At 45.1% G+C, this 23,255-nt stretch overlaps 1 protein-coding gene across 1 annotated transcript in view; it reads left to right on the top strand.

Moving 5' to 3' along the window:
* Nucleotides 1-23,255, top strand: part of CSMD2 (CUB and Sushi multiple domains 2) — a gene marked incomplete at both ends in the record, with an annotated part of 613,548 nt that overhangs the window by 110,630 nt on the left and 479,663 nt on the right. Inside the window, 1 exon segment of the mRNA XM_080690534.1 lies at nucleotides 11,844-11,956. Within this exon segment, the coding sequence (XP_080546660.1) occupies nucleotides 11,844-11,956 (113 nt within the window).

The following is a 23,255-nucleotide window of genomic DNA, read 5'->3' as shown; positions in this document are numbered from 1 at the left end:
GGTGACGTCAAACTCCCCAGGCACATCTCTGTCATTGCACGTACTGTACTGTACGGCCTTACAGTTGTGTCTCTGTGATAACGGCATTAATTCCTAGGGTGTGCCTAGCACTGTTTTCAATGCTGGGGTTAGTTAAATCAGTTGAACCAGATGAATCAAAAGATCCCTGAACTTACGGAACTCATATGCTAGTGGGGAAAGGTAGACTTAGTAAGTAAGGATTGATCAAAGAGCGAGTGTGTGGGATGGTGGTAAGTGTTAATGGGAGAGATGTGGGGAGGGGCAGGAGCCAGGGAGTGAAGCAGGAGGAGACAGAGGTGGCAGTACTAAAGAGAGTGGCCACCAAGGGCCTTGGTGCAAAAGATAGGCAAGCAAAGACCCAAAGAAGATGAGGGAACCAGCTGCATATATCTGGTTAAGAGACTAGAGATCCCTGGAGAAAGATGCAGCAGCTGGTACCAAGGCCTTGTGGCAGAAAATCGCCAGGAGTATTTGAGGACCATCAAGGGGCACTTACGCTAGAGCGAGTGAGCAAGGGGAGGCTTGGGACCAGGAGAGGTGGCGGAGTGGGAGAGCCTGGTGGCAGCAGAGGATTGCCTAGGGCCCTTGGGTCACCACGAAGAGCTTGGCTTTTTACCCCAAACCAGGCGAGACACCCGTGGGAGGCTTCCAGGCAGAGAGGTGTCAAGACCCGAGTTAAAGAGACTTTGCAGGCCGCTGTGGGGAGGATGGTTGGTAAGTGGACAAGAGGAAGAATAGGGAGACCAGGTAGGAGATGATTATGGTAATTGAGGCAAGAGATGGAGGGTGCCCTGATCCCGGATGGTAGGAAAGGGGGTGATGAGAAGAGGCTGGTTTTCAAGTAAATTTATATAAATATCTCCTTATGAGGATGAACTCCTTGAGGTTGAATCCATGTCCTGTGAATTTCTATTCTCAGACCCGAGCACAGTACATGACATTTAACAGGGTGCACAATTAATATCTGGTGCATGAATGGTTGATGAGCAAAAGTTTCTAAATGTTACCAGTGGAATTAAGTCAGCCTCTGGGTTCATTTTTGAACCTATCAGATCAGAAAGCAAATCATGGGCAACATCTATTTAGACTTCCCAAGCTGATAATCACAAATAAATAAGACTGTTCATGCTGAAATAGTACAGGGTGTGCTGGCTCCAACTGTTTTTGTTTTTCTTGCATCAGGACTTCTCAGAGCCTTTAATACACTAACACAAAAATTCCCAACATTTCTTAGTTTGCAGTGTCATTAGTGTCTCTGTAGTTTTTTTCTTTCATGGTACTCAATGGGTTAAAGAAAAACCTGTCAGCTCTATTTATTAAGTAGTTAGGTCCAAATAGCTGCATAAATATATACCCTAACAAATTTGCATGTGTTGGAAAAAATAATAAATACAAATGAAAAACAATATTTCAATTTTATCCTCAATCACTTACAAATGGTGCGTGTAACCTGTTGGACAAGCACAGTGCCTCCAAGCTTGGAATCAGATTAGCTTGAGACAGAGTTTTGCTAAGCTTCCCAGGCTTAAGCTTGGAATTCATGATTCAACCTTCCTACCCTTCTCCACACCGATTTCCACAGGGTACCTACTTCATATTACACCAACCACCAAATTACCCAGCCTGAGAAAGATATGCTATTACCTGATGGAATGAATGTATCTTTGCATTGAAATTGAACTCCCTTGAGCCGGTAGTTTTAAATTTCCAAGAGAACCCGTGATACGCCATGCTAGTCAGACACACGAAGACCCCAGGGTGTTCTTGCAGATTTTATTGGAGCACCTTTCAGCATCTTGCGCTACACTTTCGGGACCATGGTACTATTGGTACATAGCACTTCCCAAAACTCTTCGTCCATTTTCCCAGACAAATCATCTCACATCACACTGAGTGGTGTTCTGTGAGACTCAGCCTGGGAACCCCAGGGGCAGCCAGTGGGGAGAACGCCCGAGCTCCTGGGATGCTGAGTGAGAAGCTGCAGCTCTGTAGGAAACAGCCGTGGGTCTCCACAGCCGGTGAGTGAGCTTAGGAGATTTGCATTCTGCACGTGCCCGGCTGGCTGCTGCTCCTCTATTTTTAGACCTCAGCAGGTGGGCCTGACTCCCAATCTCACTTCTAAAGCCAGTGTGCATTCTAGAAAGTGTACATGCAGGTTCAGAAGCTAGCACCACTCCCGCCCAGCCATTCATAATGCAGGAATCCTGGCCTCCAAGGAAAAAGGCTCCTGTGCCGAGGAAAGCAGAGGTTTCTGGATAGGCTGAGATGCTTCAGAGAGGAACCTCTGGACGTAAGTTGGTTTTTCCAGGCAGGTATCTGGTTAAGGTCAGCTCACCCTCAGAAACAGTCTTTCTTTCCAGGATCCTCAAATCTTGGGTCAGCACGAGAACCATCTCTACAGACTTGCAGTCACCCTAGGTTTCTGAGATTCCAAGATCAAGAGGCTCGATGTTCTTATGGCAATGCAGCAGTAGCCTGAGCTCTGTGAGCCGCCTCCTCTGGACATATTATTTCCCAGGGAGGGTTCCACAGAACCCCAGCCTAAGGATACCCTGAGAGCTAAAGGGGCTGGGACCTATATACTGAGAGGTATAGAAAGCCCAGATTTCTCCAAGTTTCCCAGGCTTAGAAGCTCTTGATGAGATGCAAATGGGAATCTCCAGAGAGAACATGTGTCTCCAGGGGCGTGTGTGTGTGTGTGTGTGTGTGTGTGTGTGTGTGTATTCTGTGATTATGACTAATGTCCATCAATTACCTGCAAATTACTAGATGCTGCCCGTAATGACAGTTCTGTTTTTAGCTTAATGGTTTATGTATCTAACTAGTGGCTGCTGTCTGGAGTAGGGCTGCCGGCAAATCAAAACACTATTTGCCAAGCCCGTCAGTGTGACAAATGTTGCTTACATATGCTCTTTTATTCCCAAGGTCAATTGACATGTCTTTTTTTCTATCGCTGTTTGATGTGCTAAGAGCCTTAAATAAGAACCATTCAATAAAGGCCCAATTTGCTATATTACTGTTTATTCCTAGATAATTTCATATTAGTTGGGCTCTTTAAGATTCAGAGTGGAGATAACAGTGGCTCGCCCTCAGAAACGGGCTTTATTGCTGGGGCCTCCAGAGCTCGGGGCAGCAGGAGAAGCATTGCTTTTCGGTCACACTGGGTTTTGAGACTTCTGAGATCTGGGGCGTTGGCAGCCTCATGGTTCATGTAGCAACAGGTGAGGCTCCACGGCCTGTCTTCTCTGGGCATCTGGTTTCCCGGAGAGGGTTCCACAGGACCCAGTGCACACACTGTGTGAAGAAGGAGAGTGTCTGATCAAATGGGCTCGGGAGCTATTACATAAAATCTATTTCTGCCCCGGGGGTTGGTTTACATTGACTTCGCTTAATAAAAGCCCTCACAAGCACCTTATATTTTGTTTGTTTGTTTTCTGAAAAGTCCTGGCTTAGCTGTGTTTAACCCAGCATTTCCCAGTTCTGTGTTTAATCAATGGACACCCTGGAACGCATGTTGGAGAATGTTCTCTGAACTTCTGCCCCTTCCTCGGCTTCCACACACGGAGCAATCTCCCTGCTCCAGCTGTCCCTGACCTGCTCCCAGTGCTGGACGATCTCCCTCTCCCTCCTCCCCAGCAAGTGCCTTCCTCTGACCCCCCACCTTCTCCTGTTTCTTTCTCTGCCCTTTTTCTTTATTATTTTGAGGTAGGATCTCACTAAATTGTTCAGGTCGGCCTTGAACTTGTGATCCTCCTGTCTCGGCCTCCCAAGTAGCAGGGATTACAGGCGTGCGCCACTGCGCCTGGTTGGCAGAGCCTCGTGTCCTGGGGATGAGGGGCGTGCGAGGAAGGTGATGTTCAGGGTGGTTTGCCTTTTCTATGTGCATCTTACACCACAGTGCAGGGGAATGGCCAAGAAGGGCTTAACTCATGTCTGGATGTCTCTCTCCCTCTTCTTGTCTCTACCATCAACACTAAGATCACATATGACACTGCGGCTGCTCCAGACAAGCCAGACAGGCTGCCATTCATCCATCCATCCATCCATCCATCCATCCATTCAGAAATACATCTGGGTTGAGCAACACACAGCCATAGCCTCATGAAGCTTTCTGTCTAGTCGGGAGACCTTAATGAAATGATCACCAAAATAATAGGGCCATTTATCACAGTGAACATCTAATTAGGAACTGTGATAGTGCCGGGAAAGAAAAGAAACGCTTGTCCCGTGTGTATGCATGCTATTTTTATCATCTGTATTTTCTTTTTTGTGTGTGGTACTAGGGATAGAACACAGGGGCTTTCTATCTCTGAGCTATCCCCCAGAAATATTTCATTTATTTACTTATTTTGTGGTGCTGGCGATTGAACCCAGGGGTATTCAACCTCCGAGCTATACCCCCGGCCTGATTTGTATTCTTTATTTTGAAACAGGGTCTTGCTAAGTTACAGAGGGCCTCACTTAGTAGTTGAGGCTGGCTGTGAACCCGGATCCTCCTGTCTCAGCCTCCCAAGTACTGGGATTACAAGTGTGCACCACCACATCCGGCTTCTATTTTCTTTCTTTAGTTTGAAACAGAGTCTCACTAAGTTGTTGAGGGCCTCGCTAAGTTGCTGAGGCTGGCCTCAAACCTGCGATCCTCCTGTCTTAGTCTTCCATATTTTCTGTATTTTTGATGCCTTGACATCTTGGAGCCTTGTGAATTGAGATTGAAAACAGTTGGAGCAGAAGCATATCTTTCATATGCAAAGAACCCAATTACCTCCTTTATCTTTTATTTTTGTGGTATTGGGGATTGAACCTAAGGATATTCTACTTCCATGCTATATTCCCAGACCTTTTGCGTTTTTTATTTTGGAATGAAGACTCACTAAGTTATTGAGGCTGGCCTCTAACCTGTGATCCTCCCTTTTCAGCCTCCCAAGTACCTAGGCATGTTCCAAGTACAGGCATGTGCCATCACACCCGGCCAACTCCTCTTTATTGAGCCTTCATATGCTGGTCCAAATCACCCCGGCCCAGGGACCAGTCCTACCCCTGGAGCCCAGCCCCGGAGCTGCTCAATTGTTGGCCTGCCCCATCCCTCATGGGAAAACCCCAAGAAATGCTTCTGCTCACCTCTTTTTGCTCCTCTGCCTCCTAACAGACCCTGGTGCCTCCCTCTGTGGCCCTGCACCACAGGGTGCCCCCTCCTCTCAGGAACTGCGAGTGACCAACTCCAATGTCTCCTGATGTGTTGGTGTCACCAAACCGAAAGAATAATGACGCAGACATTTGGTAACAAGAAATCCGCGACTCTGGGGCTTAACTTGCCGAAAGTGTGCCTCTGGCTCATGGTGCCTGTGCAGGAAGGGTTGCAGCGGCTCTCTGCCAGTGGAATGGCTCAGGGATCCCAGGTCACAGGGGCCGGGGTCTCTGCGGCAGGGGGAATTCAGCCCCGGGTTCAAGGATCCTCCAGAGAGCACACAGTTCCCAGCTGCCCACATCTCTTTGGCCAAAGCCTGAGTCATGGCTGGACCTGAGCTCTGCAGAGACAGGGAGGTGCCTGCTTGCTTGCTTGCTTGCTTGCTTTCTTTCTTTCTTTCTTTCTTTCTTTCTTTCTTTCTTTTTTTTCTTTCTTTTTCCTTGCAGTACTGGGGATGGAACCTAGGGGCATTGTACCTCTGCGCTACACTTCCAGGCCTATTTTGTTTTTTTAGTCCTTTTATTTTTGAAACAGGGTCTCACTGAATCGTGCAGTGCATCGCTAAGTAGCGGAGGTTGTCCTCGAACTGCGATCCTCCAGTCTCTGCCTCCCGAAGGCTGGGATTACAAGCTTGAGCCACCATGCCTGGCCTGGGGAGGTGCCTTTCCACCTTGTACCCAGAAGGGACACTTGGAAATATAGGAGCAAGTGGGGAAGAACATTGCCAACTCCACAGGGACCTGTGGGTGCAGCATAGGCTCGTCTGGGAAGTCAGAAGCATATTTTTCCAGAAAGAAACCAAAACATCAGGACAGTTGTGATGAGATTTGAATGATGAGGAAGAGCTAATCAGACAATTCCTGAGGGCTGTGGAGGGGAAGTGAGCAAACACTGATAAAGGAAGCCAGGGAATGGGGTGAGCAGCTGCAATTCAGTACTTGGGAGGCTGAGGCAGGAGGATCGCAGGTATGAGGCAGCCTCATCAACTTAGTGAGGCACTATTTCAAAGTAAAAAGAAATGAATAAAAAGGGCTGGGGGTTAGCTCAGCGGTACCATCCCCCTAGGTTCAATCCCCAGTATACACCCCTCTCCCTCCATAAAAGGCTGGGGCTGAGCTAGGCTGGTGGCATACACGTGTAATCCCAGTACTTGGGAGACTGAGACAGGAGGATCGCAGGTTCTCAGCATCTTAGCAAGGCCCCCAGAAATTTGTTTGTTGATAATGAGTGAGTGGGTGGGGCACAGAGGGACTGAAGCGCCAGGAGCCCGGATGGGGAGACCCAAGCTTTCACCACTCCTATGGCGCCTTTGAGGGCTCCTCCGCGCTAGAATCCTCTACCCACCCTGGGAAAAAGCAGAGAAGTGGTAAATATCTGATTAGAGAAAACGCCAAGCAAGCTGCAATTCCATATATTGCAAGTGATAAAACTGTAATTGTTTGTTGACAGTGTACATTAGCTATTCACAGCTTGTGTCGATATAGTACCAAGTAACTAGGGTCTAGGAATCCTTAACAGCAGCACGGAAATATCGCGGAACTAACACGGGGAATAAAACCCACCATTTCCAGCCAGTGGGAGGAAGGCCGTTTCCAGAGACAGGCGACTTCATGGGAGAAGCTTTGGCTCCGTGATGCCGTGTTCTGGAAGGGGAAGCTCTCCTCGGCTGGAATCTATAAAAGGCACCCAGGGACACAGTTCTGGCGGGAGCGGCATGTTGTCGCTGCTGTGAACTGGATCCACTGAGAAGTAGAGGCACCCAGGGCCCATGGGAATAGGATATTTTGTGGGGACAGGATATTTTGATTATTTTCGCTATTATGAGTAAAAGTGCTGTGAACAACCACACACAGGATTTGGGTGGATGTCACTTTTCATTTCTCTAGGATAAGTGTACAGAGATAGAATTGCTGGGCTATAGCCTTAGTGTATGTGACTTTTAAGATAATTTAAGATAAGGTACTTGGGAGGCTGGAAAGGGAGGATCACAGGTTAATTATCTTGTAATTGTATATCATAGTGAGATTCAAAGTGATATGTTCATACATGCACACATATGTGGTGGGTGGGATTTGAAAAAAAATAAATTGCCAGACTATATCAGAGGAACTGCGTGGTTTTATGTTACTGCAACAATTTGTGAGAGATCCGGCGTTCCGCACTCTCATCTCCCACCTGCACGTGATGTTTTCACGCTTTTCTTTCACCTGTCAAATGGATGTATGGCGCTTGTAATCCCAGTACTTGGGAGGCTGAGACAGGAGGATTGCAGGTTTGTGGCCGGCCTCAGCAACTTAATGAGGCCGTCTGCAACTTAGTGAGACCCTGTTTCAAAATAAAAGAATAAAATAGGGCTGGGGGAGTAGCTCAGATGTAGAATGCCCCTATGTTCAATTCCTAGTAACACACACACACATGCGCGCGCGCGTGCACGCACTGGGTATATGCTAATAGCACATCCTGCTCTTAGTTTTGCATTTCTTCAGTGGCTAACGGTGCCGAGCTCTTTCGGTGTTATGTATTTGCCGTTCACATATCCTCTTTGGCAGCATGTCATTTGCTGATTTTCTCATTTGACTGTTAGAGCTTTGCCTTGTTTTTAATCTTAGGGGAAAACGTTCAGTTTTTCACCATTAAGTGTGATGTTAATTATAAGTTTTTTGTAGATGTTTTTAGACCAAATTGAACAATGTTTTCCTCTATTTTTAGTTTCCTGTTGAATTTGGTCAAATCCTTTTTCTGTATCAGTTGATATGAGCATATGGTTTTTCCTTACTTTTGGCCTATTAATGGTGGGTTATATTGATTGGTTTGCAAATATCGAACCACTCCTTAGAATAAATCTCATTTGGCCAGGCTTGTTGGCGCATGCTTATAATCCTAGTCCTAGGAAGGCTGAGACAGGGGGATAGCAGGTTTGAGGCCAGACTTGGCAACTTAGCAAAACCCTGCTTCAAGATTAAAAATGAAAAAAGTGCTGGGGTTGTGGAGATGTAGCTTGGAGGTAGAACACCCCTGGGTTCAATCCCTACTAGCAAAAAAAAAAAAAAAATCACATTTGGTCATAGTATGCAATTATTTTTATATATTGCTAAATCGACTTTGCTAACATATTGCTCAACATTTTTATGTTTATATTCATATGGGTATTGATCTTTAGTTGTGCTTATTTGTACTTTCTTTGACTTGTTTATTAGGGTAAGACTGGCCTCATAATATAAGCTTAATAAGGTTTATCCCTTGATTTTCTGGAAGAGATTGTGAATATAGCTACTATGAACATGATCCATGCACAGGATTCCTGTGAATGTCCATTTTCTTTTCTCTAGGATAAATGTACAGTAATAAAATTGCTGATTTGAATAAGTAGCATATGTGACTTTTAAAATAATTTTATTGGTGTGTTGTAATTATATAATGTCCTGGTGGAGAGGCTGGAGTATAGCTTGGATGTAGAAGGCCCCAAGTTGAATCAGTGGTTATTCTTCTTTATACATTTGGTACAGTTCTCCGGTGAAACCATCTGGCCCTTAATATTTCATTTTATGGAGTCTGAAAGCCACTAATTCAGTTTTCTTAATAGTCATAAGGCTATTGCAATGATCTGTTTCACACTGGTGAAGTTATGGGAGTGTATGCTTTTCAAGGAACCAGTTGTTTTCATTCAACTTGCTGAGAGTATGTGTGTAACTTGTAGTATTTCTTTATCCTTGGGTTCACTGCAGGGTCTGTCCTTTTTAGCCCTTGCCAGCTGTAGGTATTGGACAGGCTGATAGGGAAAGACTGAGCCTTGTGCATTTGTCTTCACATTTTCATCTTCATTAGGTAAATCAGCTTTCTGTTTGTGTTGTATCCATATTTTCTGCCCTTCTCTCTAGTTTATCTTTTTCTTATTGATTTGTAAGTGCTTTTTCTGGGCCATGAATAATAACCTTCTTCCTGCCATATATATTATACATAACCTTCCAGTTTGCATTTTTCACTTTATCTTTTAACAGTTTCTTTTGTCACACATGCATGCTTTTAATTTTCATGTAGTTAAATCAATCAATATTTAAGGCCTCTTGGGTATCATATCCTATCCATCAGTCATCAATCAATTTCAAGAGACAGAAACCCAAATCAAACTAGCTTGAGGGGAAAAAATTAAAGAAAGAAAGAAAAGAAGTAATGTTGGTTCACGGAACTGGGTACTCTCTCTGCATGGCTGGATCAAAGAGCTCAAAAATCTGTCACTGGGCTTCTGTCTCCTGTCCCACTGCTCAGTTTTTGTTTATATCTGTGCAGTGGTATCTTTTTCTCTGAAGCAGATAGGCTCTATGCCATGATAAAAAGACTGCTGGCAGTCCCAAGCTTACATTTTAATGATTTAAGATCCCCAAATAAAAGACTTTCAGAATCTGTATATTATAGCCCATGGAAAGACTGGGAATGACCCTACCTGGACTGTATGCTCTTCTCCTTCTCATCCATACCTTAAACCTGTCCATAAAAATGAGGGATGGTGACCCATGATTGATCATTTGCCCAGTTCTGTGATTGATGGGAAAGTGAGATACCTATCAGAATCCCGGGCTCCCTAGAAAAATGATGGACAGGCAGCACCAAAAGAAGGCCTCTGAACATATTGTGCTTACAAAAACTTCTCCCTCAGCATAATGTTCTTAGAAAGCTTGTTTCCTTGAAGTGTGTATGGTTTATTTTTGTACATGCAATATTTTTGATCCATGATGAGAGAGAGAGAGAGAGAGAGAGAGAGAGAGAGAGAGAGATTGTGAATATGGAGTGAGGTAGGGATCTTCTGCTGGATGTCTTCATGCCTGATGAGAAGACATCCTTGAAGTTTATTGATAACCCCCTTTCAATTACTTTTTCTTCTCTTTTCCCTAAATTTATTTTGAGTTAACATGAGTCCTACAGGACTAAGATTGTGGGAAGGATGAGAACTTCATCTAGCATAAATATTAATTGGACTTAATTTGTCTGACACCAATACTCATGCCCTTGATGGGACCTCTCAAGTATAAAGTGTTACATAGCAATGAGAGATAGAGGGTGGGGTCTAGGGACTCTACAGATATCTCAGGATACCTAAAAATGGAGATAGAGGTAAACCTTAAATTTCCTTATCAGTACCCTGATAGGGATGGAAGGAGGCAGGTTGAGCCTCACAGAAGGATAAAGGACAAAAGGTGGATAGGAGGCCAGCCATTTTTCCACAGCCTTTGTGTGCACAGTCAGGCCTATTGGTGGGGGCTATTGTGCATGGATGACGAGGGGTGAATAAGTTATTTCCTAAGTCTGTTCCCAAGTGTCCAGTGTTATATTTTTAACCTTAGAGGAATCTTTGAAAGTGACTCTTTCATGTTAAAAAAAAAATCATCTTAGGCTCAACAATGCTTTTAGTTTCACCCCTACTTCTTTTTTCATGTAAATTCCAGAAAGAAAATGCAAACATTTTAATTTTAAAAGCAGGCACAGCAGGACCCCATTTGTATGAAATTATTTCATTGACTATGATCCCATCTATTGATCTTTCCATCTCTTTGTATGTCGACTTTCAGGAATGATTATTTCTTGATTGTGTTAGTTTTTTTTTTTAATTGCTTTTTTCTTTTTAAACTAATAAGCACTTACTTCTATAAAAAACTGTAGACATTCCTTTTAAAGGATAAACTTGATGATAAACATCCACATTCTGCTACTTAGGATTGAATATATTTTCTTCAGTGTGTGGTTAAATATTGTCTACTGGTGGCTATCAGCTCTAAGTTCATGGTGAATTCTACCCAGAGCCTCAGAGGACCTCAGCCAGAAATGGGAGAGACAAGAAAAGAAATTTTAAAAAGCAAAGAGAGAAGACACAAATCTGGCAGGCAGGCTCCAGCTTAGGAATTAGGCCATGGTTTTGGGAGAGTCACCCTTTCACATTTCTCTGTCAGAAGACTTCTGGGTTTTTCATCTTTACCGAGAATCAATTTGCCTTTCAATACCCTCTATGTGCCTCAAGTTAGGCTTTTGGCATCACTTCCTGTGGTAGTCAGCTTTCTGTTACTATGACAAAATACCTGAGGCATCAACCTGAAGAGAGAGAAGGTTGATTCTGGCTCATAGTTTGAACGTTTCAGTTCATGGCCAGTTCCTATTGCTTTTGGTGAAGTGGTGAGGCAGCATGTCATGGCAGAGAGCCTGTGGCAGAGCAAAATGATCACCCTATAGCAGCCTGGAAGCAGAAAGAGAGAGAGAGAGTTAGAGGCATAGCTCAGTGGTGGAATGTTTGTTTAGCACGTGTGAGGGCCAGGACTTGATCCCCAGGACTGCAAGTAATACTAATACTACTACTAAGAATAATAATAAGAGAGGAACAGGGTTCTAATATCCTCTTTCAGGGCACACTTTCAATGACCCAACTTTTTTTTCCCCAGGAGTTCCACCTTCTAAAGGTTCCACCACCTCCCAGTAGCACCATGGACTAGCAACCAAACCACGGGCCTTTGGGTGTCATTCTGGATGTACACTATAACACTCCTTGTGCCTAGATCAGCACTGTGCATCCAGCAGGTGCTCAGTAAGAGCATACAGAAGTGTCATTTCCCAAGGAGGTCATTCTCCCTCATCGCACCTCTTTGTCTTTCAGGCTCACCGGCTTTCAGCTGCCAGCCACCATCGTCAGCGCGGCCACCACGCTGTCCCTGCGTCTCATCAGTGACTATGCAGTCAGCGCCCAGGGCTTTCATGCCAGCTATGAAGGTAGGTGCCTGCTGCCTCGGCCACGGGAGCAGGAGACACGGGGTCCTACTAATGGTGGAGGCACACTGCTCTCAGTTCAGTGTGTGTAGGGGGGTTCTTCAGACTCAGAGCTTGTGCCTGTCCTATGGAGGCTGGATATTAACCAGTAACTGAGTTACTGAAATGGCCCTTCCTGCCATCCTGGGGAACTAAGAAAAGAAATTGGAGCCAAGCTATAGTAGTTGATCTTGGGGGCCAGGAGTGGCTACTTCTCTATCCCTTGTAACTACGTTTCATTGTGTTTTTGTAAACTCTTTTTTTGTATTGGGCTTAATTGTATAAGGTACCCCAGGTTGTTTCTAACATCAAGGGAGACAGAAATCTTGAATAAAAGAAGGAAAATAAGCAGTTGAAGGTTTAATGTAGTGACTGCAAAGAGTCCATTTTACATCATTCAGAGAAAGAACAATTTTTCCTTAATAGCATGGATTAGGGTTTTGGGGGTTGAGCTATGCAAATAATTCCTACTCTCTCAGTCTATTTTAATATGGTGTTAGGATTCAAATTAACACTAATATCTTCAGATCATACACTATTATTATTGTTAACTTTATTATGTTAGTTCAGAAGGTGGTACTTCCAGATCTCTGTCATTTCCCTGGGAAATTTGCATCTCATTAATAGGTAATTATGCTGCTCTTGGCTAAGACCTGCACTGCTATTTTGTGTTGAGATCTTTAATAGGCATATTTTAAGACTGTTAATGATAATTAATAACAGTAATGATATAACACCCTAGTAAAGCATGCCAATTATGTGCAAGCATTCTTCCCCTTGCCTTTGTTTAAAAACTTAAAGAGTAAATGCCAGGTGCAGTGGCGCACGCTTGAAATCCTCGTAGTTGGGAGGTTAAGACAGGAGGACCACAGGTTTGAGACCAGCCTCAGCAACTAGCAAGGCCCCCAGCAATTTAATGAGATGCTGCTTCCAAATAAAAACTAAAAAGGGTTGGGGGTATAGCTTGGATGTAGAATGACCCTGGGTTCAATTCCCAATACAGAAGAAAAAAAAAAGAATAAGTAATACCTTCTCAAATTAAACTCTAGCAATATAGAAACAGACATGACCTTTGTCTTAGGGGTATCCCATGCAAAAAAAGGCAAGTCCTGCCTGCTTGGTGTAAAAGACACCTCTGGTATATGGGCATGGGGAAGCCAGTTTGATGCTTTAACCTGAGTAATTAAGGGCTCCTGAAAAGAGATGTTATTTTTTAATATATAGTGCATTATAGTCTTGTGTCATAATGTAGTTCAGAATGATAGGGCATACCTGCACACAGCACTTGGTGGGCTTCCCCTGGCTCCCACCCCACTCCCTCTCCTTCCCCATAGGTCCTGCCCTGTCGCAATTGGCATTGGTAATTTTACATATGTATGTAAGTTCAGTGGAGGTGTTTTCTACATTGATTCTCCCTCCCACCCCAACACCCTCCACTAGACGTCACTCCACTGGGGCTTCTCCTCCAGTATCCAAAGTCCTTCTTGTGTCCCAGTGACTCCCTCGCCTCCCCATAGGAGAGGAAACATAGGACCCTTCACTTTCTGTGACCGGCTAATCTCACATAACATAATGTTCTCTAGGCACCTCCATTTTTCTGCAACTGACATAATTTGTTCTTTTTTTCTGAGTAGAATTACATTGTACATATATCCCATAATTTTGTAATCCATTCATCTGTTGATGGAGACCTAGGTTGGTTCTATAACTTGGCTCTTGTAAATTGTGCTGCTATGAACATGGATATGCATATATCACCATAATATCCTGACTTCAGTCCTTTTGGAAAGATACCCAGGACTAGTACGATGAGATCGTGTGGTGGATCCAGTCCCAGTTTCCTGAGGAATCTCTACACTGATCTTCATAGCGGTTGCGCTAATTTGCAATCCCACCAACAATGTATAAGCGTTCCTGTTTCCCCACATCCTTATCACCATCTATTGTTCATTTAATTCCTCATGATTGCCATTCTAATTGGGGTTAGATGGACTCTCCGTGTAGTTTGATGTTTGCTAATGATGCCGATGATACTGAACACTTTTTTCATATATTTATTGGCCATTTGCATTTCTTCCTTTGTGATGTGTATATTTAGTTCAATTGTCCATATTTAATTGGGTTATTTGGGTTGTTGCTTTTTCTTAGTGTAAAAGCTTTTTAAATTGTTTGTATATTCATATCTCAGTTATTTTTAACTAAGGTTTCTGAGAAGGATCCCAACAAAGTCTCGCATGCCTTTAACTGAGGGCCTCTGGCATAAGTTCACTTCTACTGAGGGCTCCCAATAAAGACCTATCCATCTTCATAGCAAGGACTCATTCCCAAGAGAGCCTGACTTCAGTTCCTCCCCAACCAACACAAGTCTGTGATTTTGATCATTCTGCTTATACCTGCACCCTGGCCTGGAATCCAAACCAATTCTCTCCAAATTTGATCTGCAAGCTCCTTGCTAAAAGAAGCATTCCAGAAGCTTCTCACAGTCTCCTTGGCCATAGCTCCTTCCACAATACGTTGGCCTTGGGGACACTGGCTGTGTTGGGGGCTGGGAGGAGGGAACTGAGACAATAACTAGAGGTTATATCTACAGAGACTGGGAGTGATTGACATGGGGTCCAGCCGGGCCCTGGGTCCTCAAGGTGTCTTCATTTAGCACTCCTTGGAGGACTTTTTCTGAGGCCTGGACTTTCCTGAGACTTTAGGGGAAAGACATCACATTGACCCCAGCCACGTTGTCCTTTCAGGGCAACAATGCACTTCTCCGTCAGGGGGAGCAGGTCTGGGCTACATTCACAGGGTCCTTTGAGAGAGTTCCAGCCTGCAATTCCTGAGCAGAGTCCATCCTTGGCCATCAGGCAGCCTGTAAAATCCCTGAAATTAGAGGCAGAGTTCTGAAGGCCTGTGCATGCTATTCTAGGGAGAGTTCACAGCAGATGCTAGCAGATTCAGGCCTTGGGGCCAAATCTAAGCAACAGCTTGTTTTTGCAGATAAAGTTTTATTGGAACACAGCTCCCCCTGTTCACTGTGTCCTTGAGAGATTGCCTACACTGCAAAATCAGAGTCAAGTCAGGGATCGTGTGGCCAGCCAAATCTACAAAATATTTACCCTCTGGCCTTTCACAGAAAAGACTTGCTGATCCCTGCTCTAGAGCTCTGCTGTCCAATATAGAAGTTATTAGCTCGTGTGACCATGTACGTTTAAATTCCTTAAATAAGAGCCAGGCAGCCAGACCTGGTGGAGCACACTTGTAATCCCAGAATTCAGGAGGCAGAGACAGGAGGATCTCGGTTCAAGGCCAGCCTCAGCTGCTTAGTGAGGCACTCTGCAACTCAGTGAGACCCGGTTTCAAAATAAAAAGAATAAAAAATAGGGCTGGGGATGTAGCTCAGAGGTAGAATGCCCCTGGGTTTTATCCCCAGTACTGAAAAAAAAAAAAAAGAAAAAGAGCCAGGCATGGTAGCACATACCTGTAATCCCAGTATTTGGGAGGCTTAGATAGGAGGATTGCAGGTTCAAGGTCAGTTGAGACTTAGTGAGATGCTCAGAACTTAATGAAAGCCTGTTCCAAAATAAACAATAAAATAGGGCTGGGGGTCTGGCTCAGAGGTAGAATGTCCCTTGGTCCAATCCCGTAAAAAAAAAAAAAAAAAAAAAAAAATCTGGGCATGGTGGCACACACTTGTAATCTCAGTACGTGGATGGCTGAGACAGGAGGATTTCTGGTTCAAGGCCAGCCTCAGCAACTTTGTGAGACCCTGTTTCAAAATAAAAAATTAAAATTCCTGAAATAAAATTTAGAACTCAGCGTCTCAGTCTCACCAGCAGCACGTCAGTGTTTACTAAACACACATGGCTCAAGGCTACCCTATTGGCTCGTATAAAAACAGCATTTTCTTCATTGCAAAAGTTCCTTGAGATAAAGCTGAGCTAAGGTACCCACCAGATTCACCAAAGGGCTTGTCCTCCCTCAGCCACACATGGTGTCAGATCTCCAAGCCATGGGTACCAAGAAAGCAGTGCAGGAGGAGCCAGCACATCCTGGACCAGTGCAAATAGGCTGCGGTAGCTACAAGTCTATATAGCACCTGCATACTTTGTAGGCTGTCTGTCCTTGTAGTCTATGGTGCCCTGGGTTACAGATATTTGTGGAGAAAGGGAGTCAGGCATCCCTAAGCCACGACCCTGGATGCCACCAATCCTGTTGGCTTGGCTTGTGGCTGGACCATGGGGCAATTTGTGCATCCTAAGCAGAGTGATTTGCACTACTTCTGCCACACCAGAAGTGGAGAAGCAAGGAGGGAGGAAGACAGGCAGGAGGAGGGGCTGCTCCTGCCCTGAATATATATGCCCTGGCTTGATCTATCTCTAGGTCTTTCACTAAGAGTTGGGAAATCTCATCTTTGAGGATGCACTAATGATCATTAGTTTCTTGGGCCTGTAAACTGACTAACTGGGTGACTATGGACAGACATTGAACCTCTCCTGGCCTTATTGCAGTCAGGGAGGGTAGAGATTCCAGGTCAAAAGGACTCGGAAGATCTGGCTTTCCAGAAAGATCAGCTCTCTCTCTCTGCTGTGGAGCCCACCTTAGACATTTGTGCCAGATGATGAGCAGGCAGACAGGCTCCAGAGAAGAAGGTCCAGCTGTTCACCTGGGCGCTGTCTTGTTTCCAAAAGGCACTAAGGCGCTGCTCCTGGTGGCTCCCCTTGGCTGGTGTCCCTGAATACGCACTATCAAAGTGAGTTTGATCCTCTGCTCCCCTCATCTAGAGTGTGAAATGTTCAGATAAAGGAACCGAGCTGCTGCTGGAGATTTGGGAGAAAGGGGAGCTCAGGTGAGAGGTGTCATCTCTGGGCTGCCAGCTGATTCAAGGAAAGATCAAAAGGCCAGCAGTCAAACCCTGACAGGGCAGAGGACGCTTGATTCGTAATCCCCGGGGACAGGAGGAGCGTGGGATGGGCTGCTGGACCGGAGGGATGGAGATAAGCTTGTATTAAGCACTGACTGTATGCCAGGCACTTTACATACATTATCTCATCTAATCCCCTGCAAAAACTCCCTGGACAAACGTTGCTATCTCTATCTTACAGATGTACCACTTGGCCTCAGGGGAGTTTTATGCACAGCTTAAGGTTATTTGATGGCCAGGAGTTTTAACATGGCTTTTTTTTTGGCTCCAAAGACTCTACCCTTTTCATGTTCTTTGATCTCTGAAAAACTTCTTAAGTCAGAGGCTAGGGACTCCATTTCACAGGCAGATAGACTGGAGCTAAGTCAGATGCAGGAAGGACACAGATATCCTACTAAGTGTTCAGTGTCCCATACCCCAAGGTCATCCCATGGAGGGAATAAAAAAAAAATGTATCCCAGAGCCTCTCAGCTAGGGTTACCAGAGAAAATATAGGATGTCCGGATAATTTGAATTTTAAAATTTAAAAATTGTAATACTTTTTTGGTATAAGTATATCCCAAACATTCCATGGGATATACTTATACTAAAAATATATCTGTTTTTCGGAAATTCAAGTTTAACTTAGCATGCTGCATTTTCATTTGTTTGATGTAGCAACCTGGTTTTTAGCACTGAATCTGAAGATAGGCCCCAGGAACCCTCATCCCTTTACCTCCTCTCCCTCCTCCTGACTCCCAGGTCATCCACATGCTGCTCTGCCCAATCTGGGCCGCCAGTCCACATCTAGCTTCACCTCTGCCATTCCAGAGTGTGCCTGTGCACACCATGCTGTGTCCTCCCATGCAGACACAGACACAGATCCGCAGGCACTGGGGGTTACGCTCTGTGTGCAGTTCTGCAGTCTGGTTAATGAGACCCATGTTTTCCCGTGTTAATAAAAGAGGCCTAGTTTGTCCTTTCTAATGGATATCATCATTGAGTAAGCCATGATGGTTTAGCATACCACAATTATTTAACCAGTCATCTTCTTTGGGTATTTAGATGAAGAACACCCTTATGTAGACAACTTAAGCCCTCATCTAATTATCTTCTTAAAATAAATTCTTGGCAGTGCAGTTGCTGGGTCAAAGAGTCTGCAGATGTTACATTATGATACACATCGCATGGTGACTTCAGAAAGGTTATACTAACGCACACTTCTAGCAACAGTGCATGGGCGGACCCAAGCCCGTTTCCCCGTCTTGCATGTTGTCAGTTTTAAATCAGTTTCATTGATTAAAATGAGTGAAAAATGAAATCTCATCTGTGGCTATAATTTGCATGTCTTTGATTATAGGTGAGGTGGAGCACCTGTCATCACTTACGGGCCATTTGTAGATCATTTTGTAAATTACCTGTCCCAGTTTCTGCCCACTTTCCCATTGGGGTATTAGTATATTTTTTTTTATCTTCGGTGTAAGTAGTTTTTGTATATTAAAGATATTAATTTGAATGAGTTTCCTTTTGATGTGCGGCAGTTTTCATTTTTATGCCTCTAATTTTAAATTTAAATATTTTAATTTTTCTTTTATGACATTTGCTTTTGATTCCTTGCTCGGAAAGGCCTTGAATATTCATTCCAGTGTTCATCTTATTCTCTTAGTTTTTTTTTTTTTTTTTTGCTTTTTCCTTTTAAATCCTGGAGTTGAACTGTACTTGTCTTGGGTCCCTGTGACCCCCACTTCTGTCTCCATGTGTCATTCTGTTCCTCTGAGCATGGGGACACCTGCATCCTCTCTAGTTTAGTCCAGAGCATCTCTCCCCAAAGCTCCTAGTCTTTCTACCATTCGGGGATTGTTGATCCACCCTAGCCCCAAACTTCTCAGCTTCCTCACACATAGCTCTCAAAGGTCCTACGGGACTGTTCCTGTCTGTTCTGGGCCAATCTCATGTATACAAGAATTATGGGCACATCAGGAATGTCGATTAGGTGAAAGCCTCCGCAGGCTTTTAGTCCCTAGTTCTGGTTTGCATTTTAGTATCATAAATCTTGTGCAGCTACTATGGCACTTTTGTGAAGGAGAGCCCAGCTCTGAGTACCTGATCTCGGGTCGATTTACTAGTCTTGGTCTTGAAACGGGCATTTCTTTGTTTAGCAAAGTCTAACTGACATTGCTAGCTCACCTCAAAAGGCAGGAGGCTCTTCCTTAAAAACCTGGCCTATTCTGTTCCACTTAACTATCGCATATAAAGCCCAGAAGAATTCGGTGCCCTTACTTTTGCAAACTCCCTGGTAACCAGAAGGGGAGAGGTGGCACAGTTCAAGGATTAAGATCTCAGGCTGGACATGGTGGCACATGTCTGTAATCCCAATACTTAGGAGGCTGAGACAAGGGGATCACAGGTTTGAGACCAGCCCCAGCAACTTAGCAAGACTCTCAGCAGCTGAGAAAGACCCTGTTTCAAAACAATAAAATTTTTAAAAGGGATAAGGGGTACAGCTTGGAGGTAGAATGCCTCTGGGTTCAATACTCAGTAAAAGAATCTCTTGGACTCTGAGTTCAGACACTTAGAATCGAATCCCCACCTTGCCGGTCTTTGCTGGATCCTGGGCAATTCAGTGTGTCTCTCTGAGCTCTGGATACTGTGCCTGTGGAATCATGGTAAGAACCAGCATCCCTAATGTAAAAATTTGGAATTATCCAAAAACCAAAACTTTTGAGTATCAACCACATATACAAGATCCCATATCTGGCTTCGTGGAGAAGGACATAGTCAAAACTCAGACATGAGACAAATATTGTGCCAAATTATCTTCAGGCTAGATCTATAAGGTGTATATGAAACATAAATGAATTGTAGGTTGTGACTTGAGCACCACCCCTAAGATGCAGATATTATAAAATCTGAAGAAAAAAAACCCCACAAACCCAAACACTTCTGTTCCAAGCATTTCCAATAAGGGCTACTCGGCCCATAGGTACTTCCTTCATAGCGCTGCTTTTGAAGATTAAGGAGGAGAATGCAGAGTCACACGATGTGCTCAGCACAGGACCTGGCAAATTGTCGGTGCTTGATAAATGTCAGCTAATTAATTAAGTCACTCTCATCTTAACCTACTCGACCAGGATTCTTTCAGGAGAAGGAAGAAATATGTCAGCTCCATAGGTCACAACTGCAGCTCCACCCCAGGTCTCTGGCCTCCGAATTTGCTTAAAATCCTCCCTCTAGTTGTGCATGGTGTGTCTAGTCTTATAGGCAGAACTTGGCTTTCTAAAGGGAAGGAGCAGAGTGTCTGACACCTCCAGCCCTGCCTGGGAGCAGGTCCGCTGGGTGGGGATGAAGTGTCAGGCCCTGAACCTGGAGCACCTGGGCAAATGAAGTCAAGGTTAGGGACTGAGGGTCATCATGGCGTCTTCTATTTGTATCAGACTAAAGCCCTTGACTTTTGAGATCATGAGCATGGAAGCATATCCTTCCTTCCTCTCTCTCTCTCTCTCTCTCTCTCTCTCTCTCTCTCTCTCTCTCTCTCATACAAATACAATACATTTCTATGTAATTCATTTAGGAGCTCACAGATGCCCTGTCACTCTCTATGAGCTTCTAGCCCATCCGAAACACAACTCAGGTTGTCTCACATACAGCTGGTGTCAGAGATCCTGTCATTCATCAAGCTGGTATTTATTGAGTGCCTAGTGTATGCATTCATTGATTTTATCTTTTTATCCGAGTCTCATTTTCCTAGTCCCAATTTTTGTCCTCTTTCCTCTCCATCTCCCCCTTAACAGGGGGAGAGGGAGAAAGGAGGAGTGCTCAACATTGTGTCATCCCTGGAAAAACTCTTCAGTGTGCTTGTGGGACCACTGGAAGGCTAATCGGTGGAGTTCTCTTTGCATAGGACGCAGGTTTGATTTGATCTTGTTTTTGGTACTGGGAACTGAACCCAAAGGCATTCTACCTCCAAGCTACACATCCAGCCCTTTTTCCTTATAAACAAGGTCTTGCTAAATCGCTGAGGGTCTTGCTAATTTTCTGAGGCTGGCCTTTAACTTGCAATCCTTCTATCTCAGCATCCCAAGTATTGGGGTCATAGGTGTGCGTCACTGCACCCAGCCTGGACACAACATGTTGCAGTGGGGTCAGACAGAGTCATCTATGGGGGATGGACAGATGGAGGCAGAGCTTCCTGTTCTGCTGCACCAGGAGAGGCAGGTTAGAAGAAAGCCTGGGAACAAAGCGTGCCTCTGTGGCTTTGGAAGGTGGGGTAGGGTTGAAGGTGATGATGCCAACTGGAAATTGGGGTGCAGAGGTGGAACTGGAACCCAAACTCCTGGCTTTTTCCTCTCTCTAGTTAGACTGACTGATTTTCCTCTTCCGGCCTCAGCCTCTCAGATAATTTCCTCGTTCTGAAATAATCCCCCAATTCTGGTGCATTATACAGACATTTCAAAATTGGGCTAATGGAAGCTATTTGGTAATGTATGTGTGTATATATATATATATATATATATATATATATATATATATATATATATTATGCAATTTGTATTACTCAGGTCACTCTGGGCAAAGCAGTGGGGCTGCGAGGCCTCCTCCAGGGCAGAAGGGGACCATGTCCAGCCCCTCCACTCAGGAGGGATGGCGGGCCTGTGCTTCCTGAGCAAGCCCGCTCCATTTCCGATGGCTCCGCCTTGGGAGCTGGAGAACATTCGTTTTAATCAGTACTGTGGAGTAGCAAATTAATACACAGAGATGTGACATTTGAGACAAATTGGGCAGCACTTCTCAATAAGTGGGGAATCAGGGTGATTTTCATATCACGTCCTCGATAATCCCACAAATAGTTCATCATGCATAGAGATATTTCCCCCTTTGGGGAAGGAGATTAGCATAGCTCGAAGATGATATTATGCCAGGCTTTAGTGTCCCGACCCTCCTCCTGCCAGGGCGTGTGCAGCTAGGGACAGTGGGGGCACACGCGTCTTCAGGAGGCCAGATGGTGCGACCCACTTTGCTTCTCTGGTCCCCTTCATTTGTTCAACAAAGATCTACTGCGCGCCTGTTATGGCCAGTCCCCAAGGATGGTGGGAAGATACTAGAGTGACTACACAGTGGCCTCCCTCAAGGAGCCCTGGAGGTAGAAACAGTGGAGAGGGGATAAAAACAGTGGAGAAGGGTCAAGAAATGTAGGTCCAAACCCTGGATTCCCTTCACGCTGGCTGTGACACCTTGGGCAAGTCTCCCGACCTCCCTGGACTGAATTTTTGCAAAGAGGACATACTGATCCCTTCAGTGGTGGCAGTGAGGGTAGAAGGAGCAGATACATGGACGGCCTGGAACAGGGCTGCCCTTCAGTAGACCCCCGTGCTCTGCTACGTGTAGGAAACTGCTCTCCTGCCTGGTCGGGTCTCTGGAGGTCAAGTTCATCTGTGCTCTGCCTTATCCCTGCTGGGTGACCTTATCCCTGCTCCTCTCAGATCCTGTCTATGGAATCTGGGATAGCATCTCTTCCTTCTGAAGGGGTTGTGAGCATGCGTGAAGAACTGTCGGGAGTGCCCAGCATGGTGCCTGGCACGCAATAGGCACTCAGTCAAAGGAAGTTGTTATACGGACATGGCGCACCTCATGGGAGCGGAGAACATGCTTTCCCTTGTCAATCAAAACCTTTGGTCAGCAGAGCCTCGTGGCCCTCCAAGGGGCAGACAGTCACCTGCTTCCTGTTCCTCTGCCAACATCACACCTGAGCTTGGGGCTTGGTGCACAGTAGGGACCCTGCAGTCACACTAGTGCTTTCCTCTCCTCTCCTAGATTGTATACACAGAGGGCATGTGTGCACATTAGCACAAGTGGCCACCCTGAGTCCATGGCTGCGTGGGTGGAGTGTGGTCTGGGTTTTAATCTCTTGTCTTCCTGGGCATACTTTTGCAGAACTCAATCCAAACAGCTGTACATGGTGACCTTGCTCTTAGGAGTCAACAGTTACTCATTGTCCACAAAAGATTCCAAGAATCATGAGAGGCCAGGATACAAGGGTCTCAGAGAGCCTCACTGAAAGTCCTCTAATTGCTTCCAGACTAGAGTCCAAACTCCTTATCTGGTCATCAGAGCCCCCTTTCCTTCTTCTCCAGCCACACTGGACTTTGGTCCTTGGATAGGCAACACTGTTTTCCCACTCATCTTTCAAGCATGCCAGGCAGGTCCCCTGTCCTGAACCCCAAAACTTTTCTAGTATCTACCTAGACTGGAGGAATCCATGGGGATCCTGGGCACAGCCCCAGCCCAGGCCCTTCTGCTCCAGGTACCTCTCTTTCCATCATGGGCATCCTGTCCCTCCTTAGCCTTCTGCAGGCAGCCTGATCTCCGATGGCG

Source organism: Muscardinus avellanarius, assembly GCF_963383645.1.
Source record: "Muscardinus avellanarius genome assembly, chromosome: 3".
NCBI classification, from domain to species: domain Eukaryota; kingdom Metazoa; phylum Chordata; class Mammalia; order Rodentia; family Gliridae; genus Muscardinus; species Muscardinus avellanarius.
This window is presented reverse-complemented; position numbering and strand designations above follow the sequence as displayed.